Source organism: Neovison vison, chromosome 1 (assembly GCF_020171115.1).
Source record: "Neovison vison isolate M4711 chromosome 1, ASM_NN_V1, whole genome shotgun sequence".
In the NCBI taxonomy this organism is placed as follows: Eukaryota; Metazoa; Chordata; class Mammalia; order Carnivora; family Mustelidae; genus Neogale; species Neogale vison.
Window position 1 is genome coordinate 118,913,960 of NC_058091.1, and position 21,437 is coordinate 118,935,396.

Consider the following 21,437-nt stretch of genomic DNA (forward strand, 5'->3'; position numbering starts at 1 on the left):
TGTCACGGAATGATGAGAAGAGCCAGCTTGGCCCTCGTTCCCACTGACGGACTCAGAAGGACGGAGCCCAGTCCTCTGCTCCTGACCTTGCAGAAAACCCATGTTCCTGGTTGGCTTAAGGGCCAGAGTAAAGCTATGGACGGGCTTTGGCCAGGTGGGGCCTCAGATCACTGGGCTTAAGCCCTCTGGGCAGGTTGTGTGGGAGGTCACAGGACAAAAACCCCTGGGGCCGGAGCCACACGGGGTCACCTTATTATTCCACAGAACCTTAGCTCTTCCGTAAATGTTCATGTTCCCCAATTGAGCTTTCTTCTGTAAAGCACAGAGCTGAGAGAAGGGATAGGGCAGGGGCTGATGGCACCCCTCATGGGGAAGAAGTGAACATGAGCTCTTAACCCCATCTGTACCTAGACTCCTCAGTGTGTGCTGAAGTACAGACAATAAAATACACCCAGTTCTCCTGCAACACAGTTCTCCGGCAGTGCTGCAAGATGGGATGCACTCAGGTATCTACCAAGAGCCCGAGGTGAGGCTGGGTTGGTGGGCAAGGGCTCATATTCTGTCTCCTGCCCGTGTGCCGCAGAAACCCGCACAGCCCCCGTGGAGCATAGGAATCAGCATCCTTTCCCCACAGCCTGGAGTTCTATTAATTTATTTAAGGCAATTAACATATTAGTTCTTAGGCCAAAGGATTTGTAAAATGTTACACCAAGAGATAAAACAAGCAGTCCAAAACCAGCCACTCAAACACACCCAGGCCCTGTCATGTGGGCCAGCGACTGTTGTCAGCAGGCCTACTAGGAAGGGGCAGGTCCCAGGAGCAAGGCTCTTCGTTCTCAGGTCAGTCTCCTGGGGGCAGAGCCAGAGGGGTGGCCTGAACGATGAGGTCTTCGTGCTGTCCACAGCAGATCCGAGGCCCAGGCATGGCCCCCTTTGAATAAGTTAAATACCAGCACTAAAATCACTAGCAACGACAGCATTACGGCACCTCCCTGGGGCGCGGGCAGAGGCCAAAATGTAGTGCTTAGAACAGAGAGGGGACCCCACTCCTAATGACCCCCACAAGGAGGAACACAGGAATGTCAGTTACTGCTTTAAGGGACAAAGCGATTGTCTTTCAAGACGGCTTCTCTTCCTCTAAGGCATTAAGGTAAGCGGAGTCCCAGGGAGTTCTGAGTTGTCTCTAACGGCTCTAGGCAGGACTGGCAGCCCCATGGCCCCCCACACTGCACCGGCCAGAGCCTGGGATGGCTCGGGGGTGTCCAGCAGAGTGGGATCTGGAGGCTGAGAGGGCCCCTGGCCTGGAGAGGCTGGCAGACTGGCCGGGCCCCCTGACCCACAGGAAGGGGCAGCATTCCAGTTGCCACTGTGTGATGACCATCCCCCATCGGGGCTTCCAGCGGCTCTCAGCGGCTCATGCAGTTCTGGACGTCCACGAAGCCCAGGCGTTGCCTGCGTTTCCGCTGCTCTGTCATCTAGGATTAAACAGGCCCACGCATCCGGTCAGGGAGCCTGGCACTCACTCCCCCCATGGGCACCGGGGAGGGGCCAGTGCCCGCCCCCCACCCCCTGCCTAGTGGGCCCAGCTGCTGTTCAGCGCTGGCAGCAAGCCAAGGCCCCCCCAGGGTGCACTGAGGATGTCAGCCCCAAACCCTTGTCCTCAATTAGTGCATCACGAACCCCTAATGTGGTGCAGCTGGGGAACCACCCCACCTAAAAGAGGGGCTGCCTAACCTCATTTAGCCACTGCCAGATGGCAAGGAGGATGCTCTGGCAAGAGGGGACCTTGACAAGTGGAAGGATGCCCTGACCTCCCTGATCACCAGTGAGCCCTTCAGACAGCCTCCCTAGCAGCTGCCAGGGGTGAGGGGGGGGAGTGAGGGGGAAAGACCTCTCACACCTCTACCAAGTGTCCACTTGGCCCTTTCTTTCAGGGGCTCACAGACAGGAGCTGCCAACCTCAAGTCTGGTTTTCCATGGGGGAGAGAGTGTCTCTGAAACCTGTCTTCCACCCCAGACCCAAGAAGGAAAGGAAGGGGTGTGAAGGCCCCAGCACCCTCCCCCTCTCCCCCGTGGCAGGCTGGGCTGTGACCCCACCTCCAGTGAGGCTCTGAAGCTGGGGACCCCAAGGATGGGACTGGGTACACACCTGCTCCTTGAGCTCGTTGAGCTGGGCAGTGAGGTGGGACACAAGCTTCATGGTGGAGTTGAGCTTGTCCTGAAGAATCCGGATCTCATTCTGCTCCCCTTCCCCCTCATTGCACACTAGGGACATGGCCCTCATCCGGGGGAACCAGTCCAGGTTCTTGTTCTGAAAAAGGTCCCCCACGGGATGAGCAAGCTGGGCCCAGCCTAGGAAGGCCTCGTTTAGAAAGGCAGTAAGGGAGGGGAGCCTGCTGTCATACCCTGGACAAATCACTCCCCGGGGACTTGTCAGGGGAAAATCTGAACCGACTGGGGTTTTCTCTGACCCTGAGCAGGGCGTAGAGAGGCCAGTGCCCTAGGACAGGCTAACTTCCGTTCCACAGCCTTACGTCTCACGGCTATCAGCACCGTCTGTTTACTCTCCTGACACCCCACGAGAGGAGGAGGGGGGCCTCTGCACCAGACCCCGAAGCTCCTTCCTTCCGCCCTGCCCCACCTGCCCCTCATGCTCCACACCCCAGGAAGATTCGAGTCAGACACATGGCTCATCGAGCAAGGGGAGGGTCTGCCGAGGACAGCTGGCATCTGATGTGTCTGAGAGGCAAGGCCACATTTCCCGGGATGGGGGAGGAGGGGAAGGGGGCACCAGGTGTCTGGCTCCTTGTCACAAGCTGGGAGTTCTCAGACCATCAGATAAACCTGTACTCAAAGATCAAATTATAGACTTAAGAAATAGTAGAACTCCCCCATTTCTCCCCGACTAAATAGGTCTTTCCTTTTAGCCTGCAATTTATCCATTGTGCGGTGATTAGAAGCTGTACTACATCTGATGGAATGGACGGGCTTCCTTTTCCCGAAACACTATGAGACCTTTTTTTAATTATTATTATTTTTCACTGCCCTCACTGCCTCCCTCACTACAGAAATTGGACAGATTATCTCTGATTCCTCCTAGATCTGATAGTTGCAAGTTATCCCAGCCTCCCTCTCAGCCTAGACCATCCAAAGCTTTTGGGAAGCTGCCATTCCTCTCGCTGAGCTGGAAAAGGCCCCTTGAGAACGTCCACAGAGCAGCAGCCGGGTGGAATCCCCTGATTCCTCAGTATCGGGCACCCACGGGCCTGGGGAACCCCATGCATGTCCTTTGGGGCTGACGGGTTTCCTGTGGGCATTTCCCAGACAACTGAGCCTGTGCAGGAGAGCTCAGAGGCCTCTCCAGCCTTCCCACAAGTGTTCCCAGCTGTCCCACCCCAGTGGCCATGGTTGCTCGTCTCCAGGGCCACACCTTGATCATCTGGGCCACGTAGCTCTCAGGCCCCGTGTAGTCTGTCTTGTTTTTCACACGGACTAGCACGATGAAGTACAGGTAGTTCCACATGTTGTGCTCGAACTTGATGTGCTCCTCAAAGGACACCGTCTTGTTATCAAACTTGTCTCTCTCCAACCCTGAGGGTGTGGGGGGTGAGGATGAGACCGTCAGCCTCCCACAGCCATCACGGGGCTCCCTGGTCGAGCAGACACCGCCTCTGGGTGCGGTGGGGGGGCATCTGGTCTCAGGCTGATGGGTCTGGTAAACACATGTGACAGCACACCCCGGCCTATGTAGATCACTTCTATTTAAGGCTCTAGTCACTTAGCCGTGGAGAGCCCCACCCCCTCCCCCCACCCACCGCCGCCACAGCTGCAGCCCTCCACAGGCCAAGGACTGAGGCAGCCAGCATTCCCAGCCTTGGGGAGGAAACGGATAGCTGAGAAGGAATCTTGTCCCGCAGGTGCCACTGGCTCCTCCGCCTGGGGTGAGGGGACTAGCACCTCAAACCACGAGTGGGAAAAGCTCTGGACAGAGACCAGAGAGCTTCGGTTTCCTCTGAAGCTCTTTCCCACTCCCTTCTATTACCCCAAGCTCAGACAGGGTCCTGTTCTCCCCAGGGATAGGAGGAGCAACCCGCCATCAAGCTGTCAGCTCCCCGGGGACCGTGGGAACCAGGGAAGGGCCCAACTGAGGCCGCCCCAGCCCCGCCTCGGCCCCCGGAGGGGCAGGAGCAGGGCCTCACCACAGATGAAGCACGTGGTCTTGAGAATCTCTTCCTTCTTCTGCTTCTCGCTGCGCAGATCGGCGAAGGTGTCGATGATCACTCCGAAGATGAGGTTCAGCACGATGATGATGACGATGAAGAAGAACAGGAGGTCGTAGACCACCCGGGCTGGGAAGAGAGACTCCTGCAGGGGGTGGGCAGGGCCCAGTTCACCCAAGCAGGCCAGTGGGGGGGGGGCAGAGCTTGGCGTGGGGCACTAAGGTTGCAGGTGGAGGCTTGTCTCTGCCCCCGCGATTTTTGCATGGGGGCAGAGCCAGCTCCGAACTCCTCTGCCCTGCCCTGGGGATGCCTGGCCTCACACATTCTAGAACTTTCGCCAGGAAGCGGCTTTTCGCCCCCACGTGACTGGGGCAGACTGGCTACTGGTAATGCCTGGCTGCCTGAGTCAAACCCTGAGGCCTCCTCATGGAGCCGACTCAGCTTCCCCGCCCTGCCCACCCCCCTGTGGGTGAGGGCTCTGCCTCACAGATGAAGCCAGTGTAGCCGGGGATCCGCCTGACATCTGACTCACACCTTCCCTAGCCTGGGCAAAGCTTGATTGCCAAGGTCTCTCCTGAGAGCAACCATGGGATGTGGGAGCAGAGGGGGGCGTTTCTCAACATCCACGTGACTGCGCGCTGACTGGTGGGAGAGCAGGGAAAGTGGACGCCTGACGGGGGCTTAAGACACTGACTGGGTGGCTTCGGGGACCAAGCTGCTCTGCCAGGCCATGACCCGATGGCAGGACCTCACCGTGGCTGACTGGGCCAGGGCTTGGGCCACATGGATCTGGGAGTAGGGCAAGGGATGCTCACGTCTTTGGAGGGCTTTCGGAGAATGTCGCCCACGCCGCCACCATTGCGCAGCCCGTGATTCATGACAGTGACGATGCACATCAGCAAAGTGTCACAGGCCCGCTCCGTGCTCTCCAGCTCTCCATTCCCTACACACGGAGCGTGTGCTCAGACCCAGGCCGAGCCCCCTGCCTCTGTGCCCCCTTCCCCAGGCTCCTGAAACACACCACTCTCACCTTCCGGGACCTCAGGCACCGAGACCCCCGAGACACAGTTCAGCTTATCCCCACTGCATGTGCCCATGAGCGTGGCAGCTCCATGTGGCATCCCCAGGGGACTGGCTAGAAAAGACACAGAGGAGGTCACCAGGATGAGGACACAGCAGGCCTTACCATTCCCCTGGTTGTGTCCCCAGCATCATACCCTCCACGAACCCTTCCATCCTGTGAGCTCTCAACTCTGCCAGACGACAAGGGAAGGGTCTTTGTGCCCTTGCCCCCACTGGGCTGTGCACAAAGGGCAGAAAAGGGGGTCTGCACCCCTGAGCCTGGCACATAAGCAGTCCCAGCAAATACCGAGTTGAACATGAACGCCGGGGTCTGTAAGAGGCTCCTAAGGGAGCCGAAGCCCGAGGCTCTCCTACCCCCTCAGTCTGTGCCAGGCAAGAGGGAGGCAGAATGGTGTGAGCCAGACCTCCCTGGAACCCAAGAGGAGAAACTGAGGCACAGAGCCTGGTGGAGAAGCACTCCCAGGGCCTGGGCCTGACATAGGTCATTCGTGGACCCCACCCCCCCAAGCCCCCACCCCCACCAAGGAGAGGAGCCGTCAGACCTCCAGAGTGATTGCCCGGCAGCCGGTCGACCTCGAGGATGAAGTCGTCCTTGAGGAAGAGGAAGCCAACGATGGAGAAGAGGTAGACAAGGATGAGGGCCAGTAGGGCAGTCAGCAGGATGGAGCGGCCATTGCGAGTCACGCTCTTGATGACGTTGAACAGTGTCTCCTCACGGTAGATGAGGTCAAAGAGCTGCCGGGCAGGGACAGGGCCATGGGACCTGGGCCTGTGGGACCGCAGGTGCCGCTGGATCCCAGGGCTGCCCTGCTCCCACTGGTTTCCCACAGGCTCTTCCAGAAGCTTGAGGGGAGCCCCCCGATCACTCCCACACCCCTGCCAGTACCTTCCCCCAGCAGGCTCACCAGGATACTGTAGAAGAGCTCGTGGACAAAGAGGCCCAGGACACTAGTCAGGATGTAGCCCACATGGTAGAGGAACTCCATGTCCATGACCATGGCCTTATAGCCCCGGATGAAGGTACCGCGGTTGCCCACGAAGCTCACCACAAAGACAATCTTGTTGGTCAGCTGGGGGCATGGACAGGGCAGTGGGATCAGTGTCCCACCACCCACCCCGGATCTCCACTTCCTGCTGCTGGGCCTGCCCAGTGCCCAGCTCTGAGGCTGGCCCTTCCATGGAGCAGATCTGAGCTGGTCCTGCTCAGCCTGACGGGCTCGGCATTAATGAAAATGCTTCTAGAAATGTATCTGGGCTCCTGGGATAGAAGAAGGGAGAAGCCCCTGGGGTATGGGCTCCAGGAAGAAAGTGAGATACAGGTAACAGAGGATGGAGTCGGACAGACCAACCTTGGCCCTGATGGTGACTTGGTAAGTTAGAGAAAGTTGCCTGCCCCTCACCCCCTGCCAGCCTGCCTTGCTCCAAGTATGCTTTATTTCCAGCTGCCAGGAACTGTCATCACATTACAAATCTTTGACATCTACGGTGTGAACAGTGCCTCTGGGCAGTGCTCCACTAACCCCATGTACACAGCAGCCCTGGAGCTGGGGCCCCACAGTGACTCCCACCATGACTCCCCACAACTGGCTCAGAGTGTCAGTTGCCCCAGTTGATCACGGGTGACGGAGGAGACTCAGAACAGCCCTACCCATGGGTCTTTAACAAACTTGGCCCCATTCACAGGGACGGGGTGGGGGGTAGGGCAGAGCAGTGGACTGTGGGGAGGCAGACAGCCAGCATGAAGTCCTACCACCCCGTGAGCGCAGGGGTGGGGTGGGGTGGGGGCTCCCTCCAGCACTCACATTGAGGGCGCCCAGGATGTTGAGTGTGGGCCCAATGCCCAGGTAGTAGATGGAGCGCAGGATGAGTGCCACAATGAGGGGGCGGACGCTGTAGCGCTTGGTGAACAGAGCCGCGATGGAGAAACAGATGAGGATCCAGAACAGCAGTGAGATGAGTGGGGAGCCCAGCACGCCTGGGGGCCGGGATGCAAGGGTGAGCCCTGGGCAGTGAAGCCCAGCATAGCCCCAGCCCCAACACATCCCAAGAAGCCACCTCCTCCTGGAAGCCTTCCCTCTAACGTTCTTGGTCACCTGGTTTTAGGCACCCCCCCCCCATCACACCTGCCCATCCAGGCTTAAGGCAGGAGGTCCTGTTCAGCTGCTGCTACCCTGTCTGATCTCTGGTTCATGTTTGTGCGTTAGAGAGACGGCAAGAGACATGCACTGTCTCCAGAGATTAAAGAAGCTGTCCATCCCACGGGACCATGACTGTGTCTCCCACAGGTGCAGAGCCCAAAGGGCAGTGCAGGGTGATGTTCCCCACTCTGCATCTGGTCCCAGCAGAGCCTGGCCGGCACCGAGGCTCTGCCCAAGCCCAGGGAGGGGGCATGGTGGACTCTGAGGCCTCAGTCTGCCACCCTTGGGTCCCCACCTGTGGATGCGCCCTCCATGTAGGGGTAGAAGAAGGCAATGATGATGTTGATAAACACCGCCAGGTTGAAGGAAATGCTGCCCCACAGGGTCATGCGGCGGGAGAACCAGTAGATCAGTGGCATGCCTGGGGGAGGAGGGGGGCAGCAGGCTGGCATGAGAGGTTTCTCACCTTCATATTGTTCTCCCACCCACAGGGGCCCCTAGGCGCCAGCACAAGCTCCAGGTCCCACTTGAGCAGCCATGACCTGAGCCCTCCTAGCGGTGGGGCGGAGGTGGGGGCGGAGTGTGGCAACCAGCAGCAGGCTGGGGGAGGGGGGACTCAAGGGGGCAGCACTAAGCAGCTCCAGCCCTGCCTCCCTGTCCGGCCCCGCCCAGTCCTCACTGCGGAGCTTGCGCTGCCATTCCATTTCGTTGTGCAGGAAGGAGGATTGGTCGAAGAAATCGCTCACTTTGCTGCCCTGCTCATCCTGCTCGGTGGTGGTGAAGAGCCGATGCTTGGTCTCCTCTGTCAGGAACTGGCAGATGCCGGGCACGGGGAACACGATCTGCTCCATGCTGCGGTCCTGCCTCACGATCTGGGCGCGCACAGGCACCGGGTCACAACTAAGCCACTGCCACTAAGGGTCAGGGTCACAGCCCTCACCCACAGTGCCCCTACTGCCCTCTGGCCCTACCTCTATCTGGGACGTGTGGTTCTCGTAGTAGGCCAGGGGGTCCTCCTCCTCCTCCTGGGCGGGTGCTGAGGACTTGAGCATCTGGGACAGCTGCTTGTTGTTGAGGCTGAGCTGGGAGTAGAGTGGCCGGGCCACTGAGGTCAGGCCCCACAATTTCCCGCGGCTAGGCCCGCCACCCAGCCCTACCTGCGCGAGGGTTCCCCACCCAGACCAGATGCAGCCCAGCCCAACTAGGGTGCAGCTCCAAATTAAGAAGTGGGTAGTGGGAGAGCAATGTCCAGACAATAAATAGGACATAAACCGTCCTCCGCTGTCCTGCTCTAGGCTTCCAGAACAGCCCCAGAGCTTCACTCCCACTTGTACGTCTAGGTTTCACCTAGGCCACCGGTGTGGCTCTTCCAGCCCTGAGCCCCGCCCTCCACCCCCCAATTCCAGCTCTTTACTCAGGCTCAGGCCACGCCCCCAGCCGCACGCGCCGAGGCTCATCCCAATTCCCACGGGCCTTTAGATCTTTGCTCCGCGCTCTTTCCGGCCTTCCCTCCCTAGCCTTGCCCCCAAATACCAGCCCATCGAAACTCTCGCCCCGCCCGCCCCTAGATCTAAGCCCCGACCCGCACCCAGCCTTGTCCCGGGGCCCCCACCATGGAAGAGATGCCCTCGGCCTCTTCCTCCTGGATGCGCTTCACCGGCTTCAGCAGGTGCTGCAGCTGTTTGTTGTGCCTGGAGAGCTGCGGGAGAGGGCGGTGCGGAGTCACGGGGCGTGGTCACGGGGAGGCGGGGAATAGGGGGCGGGGCCACGGGGCGGGGCTGGTACCTGCAGCGCCAGGATGTAGATGTTGTGGCCCACTTCCCGTGGGCTCACCTCTGAGTTCTCCCGCTCCTCCTCCTGCAGGTAGGCTTTCTTGATGACGTCCACCTGGCGGGGCACTGCCTGTCTGAACGCCGTTTTCCCGGGGCGTAGGGAATGCCCCAATCCCCCCTCCACACCACACCAATCACTCCTTCCCAACCTGACCCCGGGCCCAGTCTCACCAGCTCTTGGGGCCGCAGGCTGATGAGGATTCGCTCCGCGTTCTCACTGTCGTGCCGGCTCTCCATCAGAGCCAAGAGCAGCTTGGACGCATTGTCCTGCGGGGAGGTGGGAAAGGGGGACAGGTCACAGTCTGAGGGCCCCCACCATGCCCCACAACAACCCCCTGTACTCCACAACAGCCTCTCCTGGCCTGGAAGATATGCCAGGGCCTTCCCATTCCCCACTATCCCCCAGGACTCTTTGAGAAGCGTCCGGCAAATCCAGACCACCCCCCACCCCTCCCATTGCCTTCACCCCCACCCTACAGTGGGCGCACACAATCCCCCAGAGAGCAGACACACACATAGGAGACCCCGGGGGAAACCCAGAATCCACTTGCTCCTGGAGTGTACGTGCACCACATTTGCTCACACACTCATCTGTGTGTGCATGTTAAACCCCCCCAGCATGCCTCAGGACGCATGCTCAGCACACACGCACACCCTTTGCACGCACATACCCGTGGTCTGCCATGGGCCCCACCTTGAGCTGCAGCACCAGGTCCATACGGTACTTGCACAGGGGACTGATGTCATTGAGAATCAGTGCCGTGATGATGTCGATGCCGTTGGACTCGTGCGTCACGATGCAAGTCTGGCAGGGGGCAGTGGGGGGGGACGTGGGGCCCAGGCCCTTCAGACCTCTGGTGGCTCCCAATGCCCCTGGCTCTCCCCTGCCCACTCTGCTCCCTGCACCCACATGTCCACACTCCCTATCGGCCATGGGCACCGCTGTGACCGCTCACCTGGTTCTCATGGCAGGGGCCTTGGCAGTACTCGGTGAGGGTCTCCAGGGTCTGGATGACAAGGCCCACGTTGTCCTCATTGATGTAAAGGCCCAGCAGCCCCAGGCCACCGGTGGTGCTGCCGCACATGATGTCCAGAAACTGGAGTGTCTCGCACACCAGGTTGTAGTTGGTCTTGTTGTTCTGAGAGCGCAGGAAGTTCTGCATGGCACAGGAGGGCGGGCATGGCGAGGCTCTCACAGGGGCTAGAGGCCAGGCTTGGGCGGCCCTGCCCTGTGTAGGTACAGAGCAGTGGCCTGCGGGCAGGCAGCAAGGGTGGGGATCCACGCACTGGCCAGGGGGGTGGGGGCAGGGCCAGCACACACCTGCAGGTCCCGGTTGTGATTCTCACACAGCAGCTGCAGGAAGCGCAGGATGGGCTGCATGATGAGTACGGACGTGCCCATCTCGTTGCTCTGTACGCGCTCGCCCACCTCGTGGCCCCCGCGCAGGCTGGGGCCCAGCGAATAGCGGGACGGGGAGCCCGGCATCGAGAAGGAAGCTACACGGCCTGCAGGGGGAGGCCTGCTGAGGCTTGGGGCTGCCGGGAGGGACCAGACCCTCACCCTCACCCTGCACCCTCTGATCCGGGCCCGGCACCCCCATCCTCTATGGCCATGACCTCTGACCTTTGGTGGTAGGGTCTGCCGGCTCCCGGTCCTCCCGTGGCTGGCTGCCCAGGTCGTTCATGTTGACAGCCACTGTGGACTTGGTCTCCTGCTGGGCCCGCTTCATGCGGTCGTGCAACACTTTGAAGAAGCGCTCTGACTTCTTGTCACTCGTCATCAGGTTGTAGAAGGATTTCTGGGCAAGAGGATGGGGGACAGCCTCAGCACAGAGTCAGGTGCTAAGCAGTCCTCGGTGAGTCCCTGGAGGGCTCTCTCCCATGGTTCAGGGACAAGGTTGGGCTGCAGACAGGTCCCTGGACATGCCCTGGGACTATGACTGGGGCAGGGGCGGTCAGGATTGTCAGAGGCGGAGGGGAAGTGTCCATAACTGCTGTCACTGTGATGCTAGGGGCCTGCACAAGTGTCCTCACACCATCTACATCTGCTCTTGCTCCTCTACCAGCCCCCGACACAGCCGCAGAGGTGCCCTTGGAAGTCTAAATCTCATCCCTCCTCTGCCCACAGTGGCCCCATCTCACCCACAGGAGAAGCCCCACCTCCCAGCGCCCATGAGGCCATCTGACGGCATGCCACCCTCTTGGCACCAGTTGCCTGCTCTGCCTGGTGCAGCCCGCCCCTCCTGTCCACAGGCTTACCTCGGGGCTCTCGCTGCACTGGCCCCTCTTCAGGAGCCTTCCCCCATCCCTGCCCTGGCACCCCCAGACCCCTCGCTGGCATTAGCACTATCCAACACTCTCCACACCATGTAGGGGTTACAGTCATGGGCTGTTATACCACTAGGCTATAGGACCAATTCAGAGTATATGTGGATTTTTTTTTTTTTTTAAAGATTTTATTTATTTACCTGACAGACAGAGATCACAAGTAGGCAGAGAGGCAGGCAGAGAGAGAGGAAGGGAAACAGGCTCTCCACCGAGCAGAGAGCCCGATGCGGGGCTCGATCCCAGGACACTGGGATCCTGACCTGAGCCGAAGGCAGAGGCTTAACCCACTGAGCCACCCAGGCGCCCCGGATATGTGGATTTTGTCTTTTCTGTTCACGGCTAAAATCTTAGTGCCTAGGCACATGGAAAACACTAAGTGCAGACTTATTAAAACAGGGCACGAGGGGGGCACTTGGGTGGCTCAGTGGGTTAAGCCTCTGCCTTCAGCTTAGGTCATGATCTCAGGGTCCTGGGATTGAGTCCCCCATCCGGCTCTCTGCTCAGCAGGGAGCCTGCTTCTCCCTCTCTCTCTGCCTGCCTCTCAGACTACTTGTGATCTCTGTCAAATAAATAAAATCTTAAACAAACAAACAAACAAAAAAACAGGGCGTGAGGGGCACCTGGGTGGCTCAGTCGGCTAAGTGTCCAACTCTTGGTTTCGGGGTTTCAGCTCAGGTCATGATCTTAGGGTTGTGAGTTCAAGCCTCGGATTGGGTCCTGCATCTAGTACAGAGTCACCTTAAGACCCTTTCTCCTTCTCCCTCTGACTCTCCCAGACTCTCTCACTCTCAAATAAATAAATCTTAAAAAAAGAATAACAAAAAACACAAGTCATGAATGAAAGAATGGGGATAAGGCAATCACAGGGGACTTTTCAGAGGAGGCAGTTCTTCGACTGGGCACCAAAGGCTGAGGAGGATGGGGGAGAGGAGGGAAGGAAGCCTGAGCAGAGACCAAGAGGCAGGAATGATGGACGCAGTGTGGGCAGTGTGGTAGGGAGTCAGGCTCAGTCCTGGCTTGAGCAGAATAGTCTGCGTGGGCAGAAAGAAGCCACATGACACGGGGGAAGGTAGACGCGCCCACATGTAGCAGGACTCGTGCAGGCCACCAGCACCTGGCACGGCAGCCTCAGCAACGTGCTGCCCCATACCTTCTCCCAAGCACAAGGCACCCCCCCCCAGAAGAGGAGCACCCCCAGCCCCTACACACCTGGATCTCGGTGTTGCCGCCATCCAGCAGGCGGATGGCCAGGCCGATGCTCTCCTGGAAGATCTTCTCATTCTTGGTGCTGGTGATCAGGTCGCATACCAGTTTGGTGGCCCCCTCCTTGTCCAGCCGGCACTGGGTGGCCGCAATGGCTGACCAGTCTTGGTCCAGGCCTAGAGTTGGGGAACCCACATTGAAGGGAGCCAGGGGGAGGGGGAGGCAGGCGAACAGAAGGGCAGGCCCAGGGCCTAGGCACATGGGCCACAGAGAGGCACAGTGGCGGCAGGGAAATGGTACTGACCAGCGCCCACGGGGTCTGGAAGGTCCCCCCTCGAGCTAGACTTCCGGTTCTGGAGGTAGTTCTGTAGCAGCATCTTGCGCAGCTGGTTGCCCTGCGGGGGAAGGTGTGAGGCCCCACAGTGGCACAGTTTACCATCAGACCGACCACAGGCCAGCCCGCACTGGCTCCGAACCCCGGGCCCCCACCGGCCAGTCTTGCAGGGCGTCCGGCTTGCCCCGGACACTCACCCGGTCCCCGTACTTGGTCTTCTTGAGCAGCATCTGCTGCAGGGTCCGCAGCACCTTGACACACAGCTTCTCCTCTGACTCCATGAGGTCCTTGGTGTGCTGGATCAGCCTGGCCCGTGAGGGAAGAGGGAATGCTGGGGCCAGCCACGGCCACCTCCTTCCAGCCACCTACCCTGTCCCAGCTCCCTGCCCTGTGGGCTATCCGGTCCGGCCCTGTCCCCAACAGCCTCACCCCGGCCACCGCCCCCTGCCCGGGCCTGGCGTCCGGCTCACTTGGACAGGAAACCCCCGCTCTCGCAGCGCTGGTAGGCCTCACTGCCCTCCAGGAAGAGCAGCTCGGGCCAGTGCAGGACGTCCACCAGCACCGACAGCTCCGCTTGTACCAGGGGCCTCAGCCGCTCCTCCAGGGCTGTGATAATGTCCTGGGGTGGTTACAGAAAAGTCACTACAGGGCCAGATGCGGGCCACCCGGGCCCAAGAGATGAGTGGGGCTGGACTGCCAATCGGCCCGCCCCAACACTAACACCAAATGGCCCTGTGGATTTCTCCGAGCCTGTCTGAGGGGCCCTGCACCCACAGAACCACCCTGAACCATGCAGGTCATCTGCCTGCTTAGAGCACCTGGCGGGTAGCCACAAGCCAGGGCTTCTCTCCCAGCCCCTCTCTAGCTGTGTGACCTGGGGCAAGCTCTTCTCCCTCTCTGAGCCTTGGTCTCCTGCCATGTGGGTGTAGTGAGCCACCGCATCCCCCTCAGAAGTGTGTGATAGTGGCCAAGAGCGTGTCACATAAACAGGAACGTGCTCTCAGGACTGAGAGGTGTTCTGATCCCCTTCATGAGCACCGACTCTACCTAGCGGAGGCCTGGGTTCTCCTGGCTTCCCCTGGAATGAGGCCTCTCAGTCCCCTGCCCAGGGCCTGCCCTAAGCAGGGGCCTCTTTCCCGGAAAGTCAAGGCAGCATGGGGAGGCGGGCTTCCCTGTCGTGGCAGACGCCGGGCAGCCCCGCACCCACCTGCAGCTTCTCGATGATGTTCTTGTAGTCCCACTGGTTGGCGGTGGGCGTGACACGGGGGAAGGCCCGTGTGGTCGCCTTGTAGTTGGAGGCGTTGCGCTGGGCAGCGGCTATACAGCTGGTCCCACTGCTGAGCAGCGAGCTGATATGTGCATCCAGGTCCATGGGCAGTGAGATAGCCCGGCCTTTAGCTGGAGGGGAGAGACAACGGGGTGCTCGAGGGCAGGTGGGGGTTGGGGGAGCTCGGCCAGCCAGAGCAGTCAGGCTCCAGGCTGCTGAACTGGAAGACAGGGTGAACTCCCCAAGATTCTCGGGTATGTGTTGGCCCCCACTGGGACTAGGGTGCCCCCTTCCACTTTTGGAATAAAAAGAGGGAGTTTCTGCCTCTCTGATTCTACCCTGGCTCCACCCTGAGCCCTCTCCTCTCTTTCCCACCTGCTCTCTCCTCTTCCCCGATGCTCCCTAACCACCTCCAGGCCTCCTTTCTGCCTGCAACCATTTGCAAGCGTAAGAAACTTTGGTTGGGGGATGTCCCCCGGCTTTACCGTCTGGGGAAATGACTCAAAGCTCAAAGGAGAAAACAGCTTCTCTCAATTGCTAAGATGCCAGTGAGACACCAAGAAGGACTTACTGGGAACAACCTGGGAGCAGATGATGGGCAAGCTTAGGAATAAGGTGTTTGTGTTGAGGGCAGGTGGCCCTGCGGCAAAGGGAAGGGAGGGGTAGTTGGCGCTAACCAGTGCCCCTGGCACACTCACCCACCATGGCGAGGGTCCGGATGCAGGCCTCCACGGAGCCCTTGTGCTGCTGCTGCAGCCACGGACACTCAAGCAGCCGTGTGGTAGACTGCAGCAGCTGCACCACGATCGTCTGATGTGTCTGCAAAAGCAACATGCCTACTGCTATAGCCTGGCCCACCCTCCACCCCAGGTAGCCCCAAGCCCAGTGACCAGGGCCCCCTGAGGATGGGCAAGGTGGAGGAACAAGGCTTCCAAGAACTACCATGTATCTTTGTGCCAACTGGAAAAAGGCACTGCCTTTCCTCTCAGCACTGCGCAACCTGCCCAACCATACAGTGGGAGAACTCCCCAAAGTTCAGACCGGGGCTTATAATCCTGTATTGCTAATCCTTTCCTTCCTTTAAAAATTTTTTTAAAATAAATTAATATTGTGAAAAGGTGATATAGTTCCATGGTTCAAAAACTGAAATATGCTATAGAAAGGTAGGCTTTGAGAAGTCTCACTCCAGCCTTGATCCCATCAGCCCATTCTCCCACCTCTGTCCTGGGACTGATGAAAGGTGGGAAAAGCTTACACAAATTACTCATAGTCTCAGAGAAGTCCCAGGGCCCAAATGCCTGTGTGTCAAAATGAACCCACCCTTGCTGAGACCAGGACCCACTCTGCCCCCAGTTCCTCTACCTATAAGTAACCCCTTTGTTGGGCTCTTGTGTCCATCCAGTGATTTATGGTATTATGGTTTAGGTATTGCCTCAGGCTCCCTCCTCCAGGAAGTCTGCTTCTCTTGCCTTCAAGGGGGTCTGGGCTAGGAAGTCTGGGAATCTGGGAATTGACTGAGTGTCCAGGACTCTTTAGTGATTTAAGACCAACTTCTGTTTCCTAGCGTAGAGCTTCTCTGCTGTAGTAGGACTTCAGTCCTAAGGGCACCTGACTGATTAAGCTGACACCAAAGCTCTCTGGGCCTTGGAACCTCTGGATTACTGCTCGGGCTCTGCTAACCACTGTGGTACGCATGACTGTCTTGTCTTCAGGAAGTAAGGGCTGCCAGCCGTCCCCTGCCACCCTAGGACCCGTCACACCAAGTCAATTTAGGAATTCCCGTTCTATGGTACTGTCCCCACAGTAATTCCCGACTTACAGAAGTACTAGGAGAATAAACGTTTGTTGTTTTAAACCGCTAACTTTGGGGGTAATTTGTTACACAGCATATGTAACTAACACACTTGTCTATGTCCCTCCACTATGTCTCTATGCACCACAAGCAAACAGGAATATATGTTCTCCTTCCCTCCTTCCCCGCACAAGAACTGCGCACGCAGGACAAGCGCACCTGCAGGGAGGTGCTGTTCTCAGAGAATGGGGAGCTGAAGAACGCATTGATGGTGTCCAGCACGACGGTCAGCACGTACTTCTCCAGTGTGGGGTCAGCCAGACGCTTCTCCCGCTTACTGCACACCTGGGGCAGGAGAGAGCGATGCCTTGGGGGCCCCTCCACGCCCAGTCCTTGGCAGGCTAACTGAGCTCCCAACCACATTTGTGCCCATCACGGTGCACCCACAAGCCCACAGCCTCCCGGCGGACAGACCCGAGCCATATCCAGGGTGAAGTTCTCAAAGAGCGTCCAGATGTGGTTGCTGGTATAGATCTCCTTCATCTCCACCTCTGTGTCCACATAGCAGTGATTCACGAAGTTCACGTATGCCATTTTCACCTGAGCAGCCGGGAGCAAGGTCAGGGGCGCGAGCCAGACCACCAGCCCAGGCTCTCCTTCTCTGTGCTCCGCCGATCTCCTGACCTCCACCTGTTCCTCTGCCCACACCTTCCATTCCCCCTCCTTTTCTTACCTACCCCTTCCTGCCCCACCATGCAAGACTGACAGCTGCCCCGGCCTGGCTCCACCTGCCCTTACACCCCGTCCCCCCACTCCCGCCAGCTCTCCCAAACCCCAGACCTCGGTGATACAGTCCTCATGTGTCACCACAGACACCACGTCCTCCAGGGGTAGCAGGGAGGTGCACTTGATCTCCGTGTAGACGTTTTTGCCCTCAGCACAGGCAGCTAGCAAGTCCACCAGGGAGATATGGTACATGAGGGGGCTGTGGTCCTCCACGCCATCCCGAGCAGCCTTCATCATGTCCAGCAGGTGGGCCAGCGAGGCCTTGTCATTGTAGAACACCACCACGTCATCACCCGCATTGGTCAGCTGCAGGGAGGAGGGGTGCCCGATCAGACGCCCCCTGTCAGCAGGGAGAGATTGGGACTCTGACCCCAGCCCTCACCTGACACTCAGAAAGCCCTCCCCTGCCTGGCCCTTGGGGCCATAGGCTGATGTCTCAGGCCACCTGCCATCAGGGCCAATCCCTGGACCAACAAAAAGAGACTCCTCCTTCCCCTAAGGAAAAAAAAAAATCCCACACTCAGCCTTATTTCACAGGTGCTTCCTCCGGGAAGCCCTTTCTAATCCCATGCCTGCCTGCCTCATCCCCTGCCTCCCCTGTGCTCCCACCATGGACCTTAAAGCCTCCCAGAGCACTTGTTGCACCCTCTCGTGTCAGTGATTATGTTATTCATGGTAATAATAATAACAGCAATTAATAATTCGGCCTATAGGGCACTACCGGTACCCCATTTGTCAGGTCCCTCATCTCCATTTACTGTGCTACCCACCCCCCCTCACACACACACACACCCCTCCGGGGCAGAGACCGCCTCTGTTCTGGATTTAGACTCAGCCCTTCCTCCTTCATGCCTTCGGCTAACAGGCCTACCAGGCACCTACAGTGCACCAGACGCTGGGGCCCATGCAGAAGCACACAGGATGTGCTCCCTGCCCTGAGAGTACACCCCACCCATGTACCCTGGGGTACACGTGCTCCTTGGCCCCCAGCGGGTGCCTCGTGGTTTTGAAATGCGTGAGAATACAAGGATAAATAGTGCGACGGGGCCGTGAGTTCCGCCTCTGTAGCCTCTGTCCTCTCTCCACAGGCCAGGCCCCTCTCACGACTCTCTGACTCGTCTTCACTCTGAGTCCCGCTGCCTGAGCCCCCGGCGCCCCCCTGGCCCCGGCCCCGTCCTCACCTCGGTCATGATCATGTCCTGGCACTTCTTGACGTACTTGCCCTCGGCCTTGATGACGGTGTGCAGGAAGTCCAGGTACTGCACGTGGCGCCCGTGGGTGGCCAGCAGGTGCACGAAGTGCTGCAGCACCGGCTCGCTGATCTCCGAGCACAGCTGGTAGTTGTTCAGGAAGATATGCTGCATGGTCTCGGCCTCCAGAAGCTGCAGGAGGGCGGGCAGCCGTCATGCGGAGGGATCCCGGCCCGCCCCGCCCCACTGCTGCCAGCCCCATACCGCCACCCCCACCCCCACCCCACCCGGCCTCACGCCCTTACCCCCGGCGTGAGGAAGAGGTGCAGGTGCTTATGCAGCAGGGCCTGGTTGCCCGGGTTCCCCGCGCAGAACTTCTGCAGGAACTGGTGGGTGTAGCGCAGAATCTCCATCATCTTGGCATCACCCTGGGCATCCGGATGGGAGGAGGAAGGTGACGCCGGGCCTCGAGCCTGAGCTCCAGCGGGCATGGCCCGAAGGAGGGGGCAGGGCTTGGGACTGGGACCATGGGGAGGCCATGTTCAAGGTGAAAGAGGGCCTCCAGGTCAAGATAAGAAAATGTGTCTTGGGCGCCGGGGTGGCTCAGCCAAGTTAAGCGTCTGAGTTCGACTCAGGTTATGATCCTGGGGTCCTGAGATGGAGTCCCGCATCAGGCTCCCTGCTCAGTTGGGGGTGGAGGGGATGCTTCTCTCCCTCTGTCCCTTCCCCTGCTGTGCTCTTTCTCTCTCTCAAAATAAATAAATAGGAAATATGTAAAGGGCTGAGGGGCAGAGGCTGATGGGAGGCCAGCTTGGGGGAGCTAGGCTGAGGGGTGAGGTGTCAGGGTCAGGTGAATGCTGGGTGTCATGCTCAAAAGCCAGTGTGAGGCTTGAGACATATCAAGATCATGGTCAGGTGAGGCAAGGTGTGGAAGATCAAAGGTTGAAATGATGCTAAATTTGGAGTCCAGGACCAGGATGTGCCCTGGGAACAGGTCAAGGTAAGAGGTCAGAGTGAGGCTAGAGTGTGAAATCAAAGTCAGGGGTCAGTATGAGGTCCCAGTTGACATCAAGAGTCAAAAAGAGGCAGGGGTCAGTTAAGGTTTAACATGGATCAAGATAAGGAGGAGACAGGGCACCTGGGTGGTTCAGTCAGTTAAGCGTCTGCCTTTGCCTCTGGTCCTGATCCCAGGGTCCTGGGATGGAGCCTCACATAGACCTCCCTGCTCAGCAGGGAGTCTGCTTCTCCCTCTACCCCTCCCCTCTGCTTGTGATATCTCTCTCTCTCTCTCTCTCAAGCTCTGTCTCTGTCAAATAAATAAAATCTTAAAAAAAAAAAAAAAAGACAAAGATGAGGAGGCAACAGTCAGAGTTTACAATGAAGCTAAGATAATTAGGATGAGGCCAGAGAGGGCAACAGAAACTGGGGTCAGGGTGAGGCTGGGTTAGGTCAGCGATGGGGATTAGTGCATGGTTTGGCTTGGGCCAGGGTTAGGGGGAAGTCAGAGGTCAGAAGTCAGAGGTCACCTTGTCATAGGGGATCTGCAGCAGATCCAGCATGACCTTGTGGGCATCCATGTTCTTGAGCAGCCTCTGCTGCTTCTTCCTCATCTGCTCGCCAACGCCGCACATCTTGTTCAGCCGTTCCAGGATCTGGGGAGCGTGGGGGGTGAGCCCAGAGCCCCTGCCCCTTCCCTCCTCCTCCAGCTGCCCCGCCGCCTCCCTCAGGCTGGTGGGAGTCCCTGGCCAAGCCCAGCCAAGCCCCAGCTCACATCGGGGACAGGAAGGGGGAGGAGGCCACGCTCACTGAGTCATATCACCACAACAAGGCAGGCAAGCACTAAAAACCCAATCCTGCCCCATAAAAGTAAATAGAACAATATGACTGTGAAATGGAATTTCATTAAATTCCTTCAGCTTTAAAATAATTCCATCTGGACCTGGGCAGGATTGTCTTTAATGTGCAGGCAAGGCCAGAAAATGTGTATTTTGAAGGCAAGTGGCCAGCAGAATGGGGAGGCAGGAGAGGCCAGGCCCCAGAGCCTCCAGCTGGGGGGGGGGGGCGGGGGCAGGGTGTGGGGAGTTGCCTCAGGGCCCCAGGCCACTCACGCCCTTAACGATCTGGTAGTTCTCACTGCTCTTCTCCCCGGGTTGGTGCAGAAAGCCCTCCTCGTCGGTGGGCCGCTGGGGACACAGGGAAGGGGGCGGGGGTCAGCTGGGCCCAGCCCTTGCTGGCAGCCCTGGCCTCCCAGCTCCCTGCCACCCTACTCACCTCCTTCTTGTCTTTAGAAGCACCTGTGTCCACCTCCTCACCCTTGCTGCTACCCTTCTTGTCCACCCATAGTTCCGACTTCTCTACCATGGTCCGCAGCCGGTCCAGCTCCGACTTGATCACCTTGTAGTTCTCCACATCCTGAGCCGAGATCAGCAGCTGCACCTGAAGGTTGACCGTGGCCATGCCAGGTGAGATGAGCACTCCCGGTCCACTGCCTCACGGAGACCCCCGGTGCCTGCCCTGTTCCAGGCCTCTGCTCCTCCTCAATGCTGGCTATGGTCCGTCACCTCTAGGAAGCCTTCCCTGATGGCCAAAGGCCTCTCTGCACTGCCTGTCATGAGCTGCCCCATCAGCGGGCTTCGGTTGCTCATTGACTGGTGCTGCTAAGGCTGTCAGGGCAGGACAAAGAATCCTGGCAGCACTGATTCCCCGTGGCAGGACAGCCTCGGCTCCTACCACACTCACTTTGGTCAGGGTAAGGCAGGAAAGCTTCCCAGGCCTTAAGGCTCCCCCCAACCCAATAAGACAAGGCCAAGGCTCTGCGCCTGGCATGTGCTCATTAGACGGCAGGCGTGTTTCACAGGGTGCTGTCGACACCATGCGACATCATGGTCACAGAACCAGTCCCCTCAGTGCAGGCTGACTGTGTGCCAGGCATGATCTGAAGCCCTTAGCAAAGGTGCACATGGTATCATTTATGAAACCCTCGAGTCTGTCCGCCTCATGAAAAGTGACAAGCCTTGAGTCAGGCAGAGAGGTCCTAAAGGTGGCCAACACTTGGCCTTCACCTTTCAGGAGCTCGGCCAGGCCAGGCAGAAAACCCCTAAACCAGCCTCTTGAGCTCCCCTGAGCAGCAAGCTCCACCCCCCCCCATGGTTAACCCCAGTTAACCCCCCAGTGCCCAGCACAGGCCGAAGCCCGGCCAGGATACCAACCCACTCAGGTTCTGGGCCAGATGGTCCTCAGAGTCCCCCACCCACACACCCTGGA

General features: G+C 58.8%; 1 protein-coding gene across 2 annotated transcripts in view; it reads right to left on the reverse strand.

Moving 5' to 3' along the window:
* Nucleotides 1-636: 636 nt before the first annotated feature.
* The window catches only part of ITPR3 (inositol 1,4,5-trisphosphate receptor type 3), a 65,725-nt gene continuing 44,924 nt past the window's right edge, over nt 637-21,437 (reverse strand). For both annotated transcript variants that reach the window (XM_044255162.1, XM_044255155.1), the window contains exons 26-58: nt 20,445-20,609; nt 20,282-20,356; nt 19,700-19,825; nt 18,479-18,601; nt 18,165-18,365; nt 17,038-17,289; nt 16,672-16,797; nt 16,417-16,542; nt 15,104-15,224; nt 14,346-14,536; nt 13,609-13,757; nt 13,336-13,444; nt 13,109-13,199; nt 12,811-12,980; nt 10,898-11,072; nt 10,595-10,779; nt 10,230-10,430; nt 9,968-10,078; nt 9,445-9,540; nt 9,227-9,328; nt 9,054-9,140; nt 8,413-8,523; nt 8,121-8,313; nt 7,737-7,862; nt 7,106-7,278; nt 6,209-6,373; nt 5,846-6,038; nt 5,251-5,355; nt 5,036-5,163; nt 4,200-4,365; nt 3,431-3,591; nt 2,150-2,311; nt 637-1,475 (exon numbers count right to left, since the gene is read on the reverse strand). In XM_044255162.1, the coding sequence (XP_044111097.1) occupies nt 1,407-1,475; nt 2,150-2,311; nt 3,431-3,591; nt 4,200-4,365; nt 5,036-5,163; nt 5,251-5,355; nt 5,846-6,038; nt 6,209-6,373; nt 7,106-7,278; nt 7,737-7,862; nt 8,121-8,313; nt 8,413-8,523; nt 9,054-9,140; nt 9,227-9,328; nt 9,445-9,540; nt 9,968-10,078; nt 10,230-10,430; nt 10,595-10,779; nt 10,898-11,072; nt 12,811-12,980; nt 13,109-13,199; nt 13,336-13,444; nt 13,609-13,757; nt 14,346-14,536; nt 15,104-15,224; nt 16,417-16,542; nt 16,672-16,797; nt 17,038-17,289; nt 18,165-18,365; nt 18,479-18,601; nt 19,700-19,825; nt 20,282-20,356; nt 20,445-20,609 (4,734 nt within the window). In that variant the 3' untranslated portion in view covers nt 637-1,406. The remainder of the gene's footprint in view (nt 1,476-2,149; nt 2,312-3,430; nt 3,592-4,199; nt 4,366-5,035; nt 5,164-5,250; nt 5,356-5,845; nt 6,039-6,208; nt 6,374-7,105; nt 7,279-7,736; nt 7,863-8,120; nt 8,314-8,412; nt 8,524-9,053; nt 9,141-9,226; nt 9,329-9,444; nt 9,541-9,967; nt 10,079-10,229; nt 10,431-10,594; nt 10,780-10,897; nt 11,073-12,810; nt 12,981-13,108; nt 13,200-13,335; nt 13,445-13,608; nt 13,758-14,345; nt 14,537-15,103; nt 15,225-16,416; nt 16,543-16,671; nt 16,798-17,037; nt 17,290-18,164; nt 18,366-18,478; nt 18,602-19,699; nt 19,826-20,281; nt 20,357-20,444; nt 20,610-21,437) is intronic.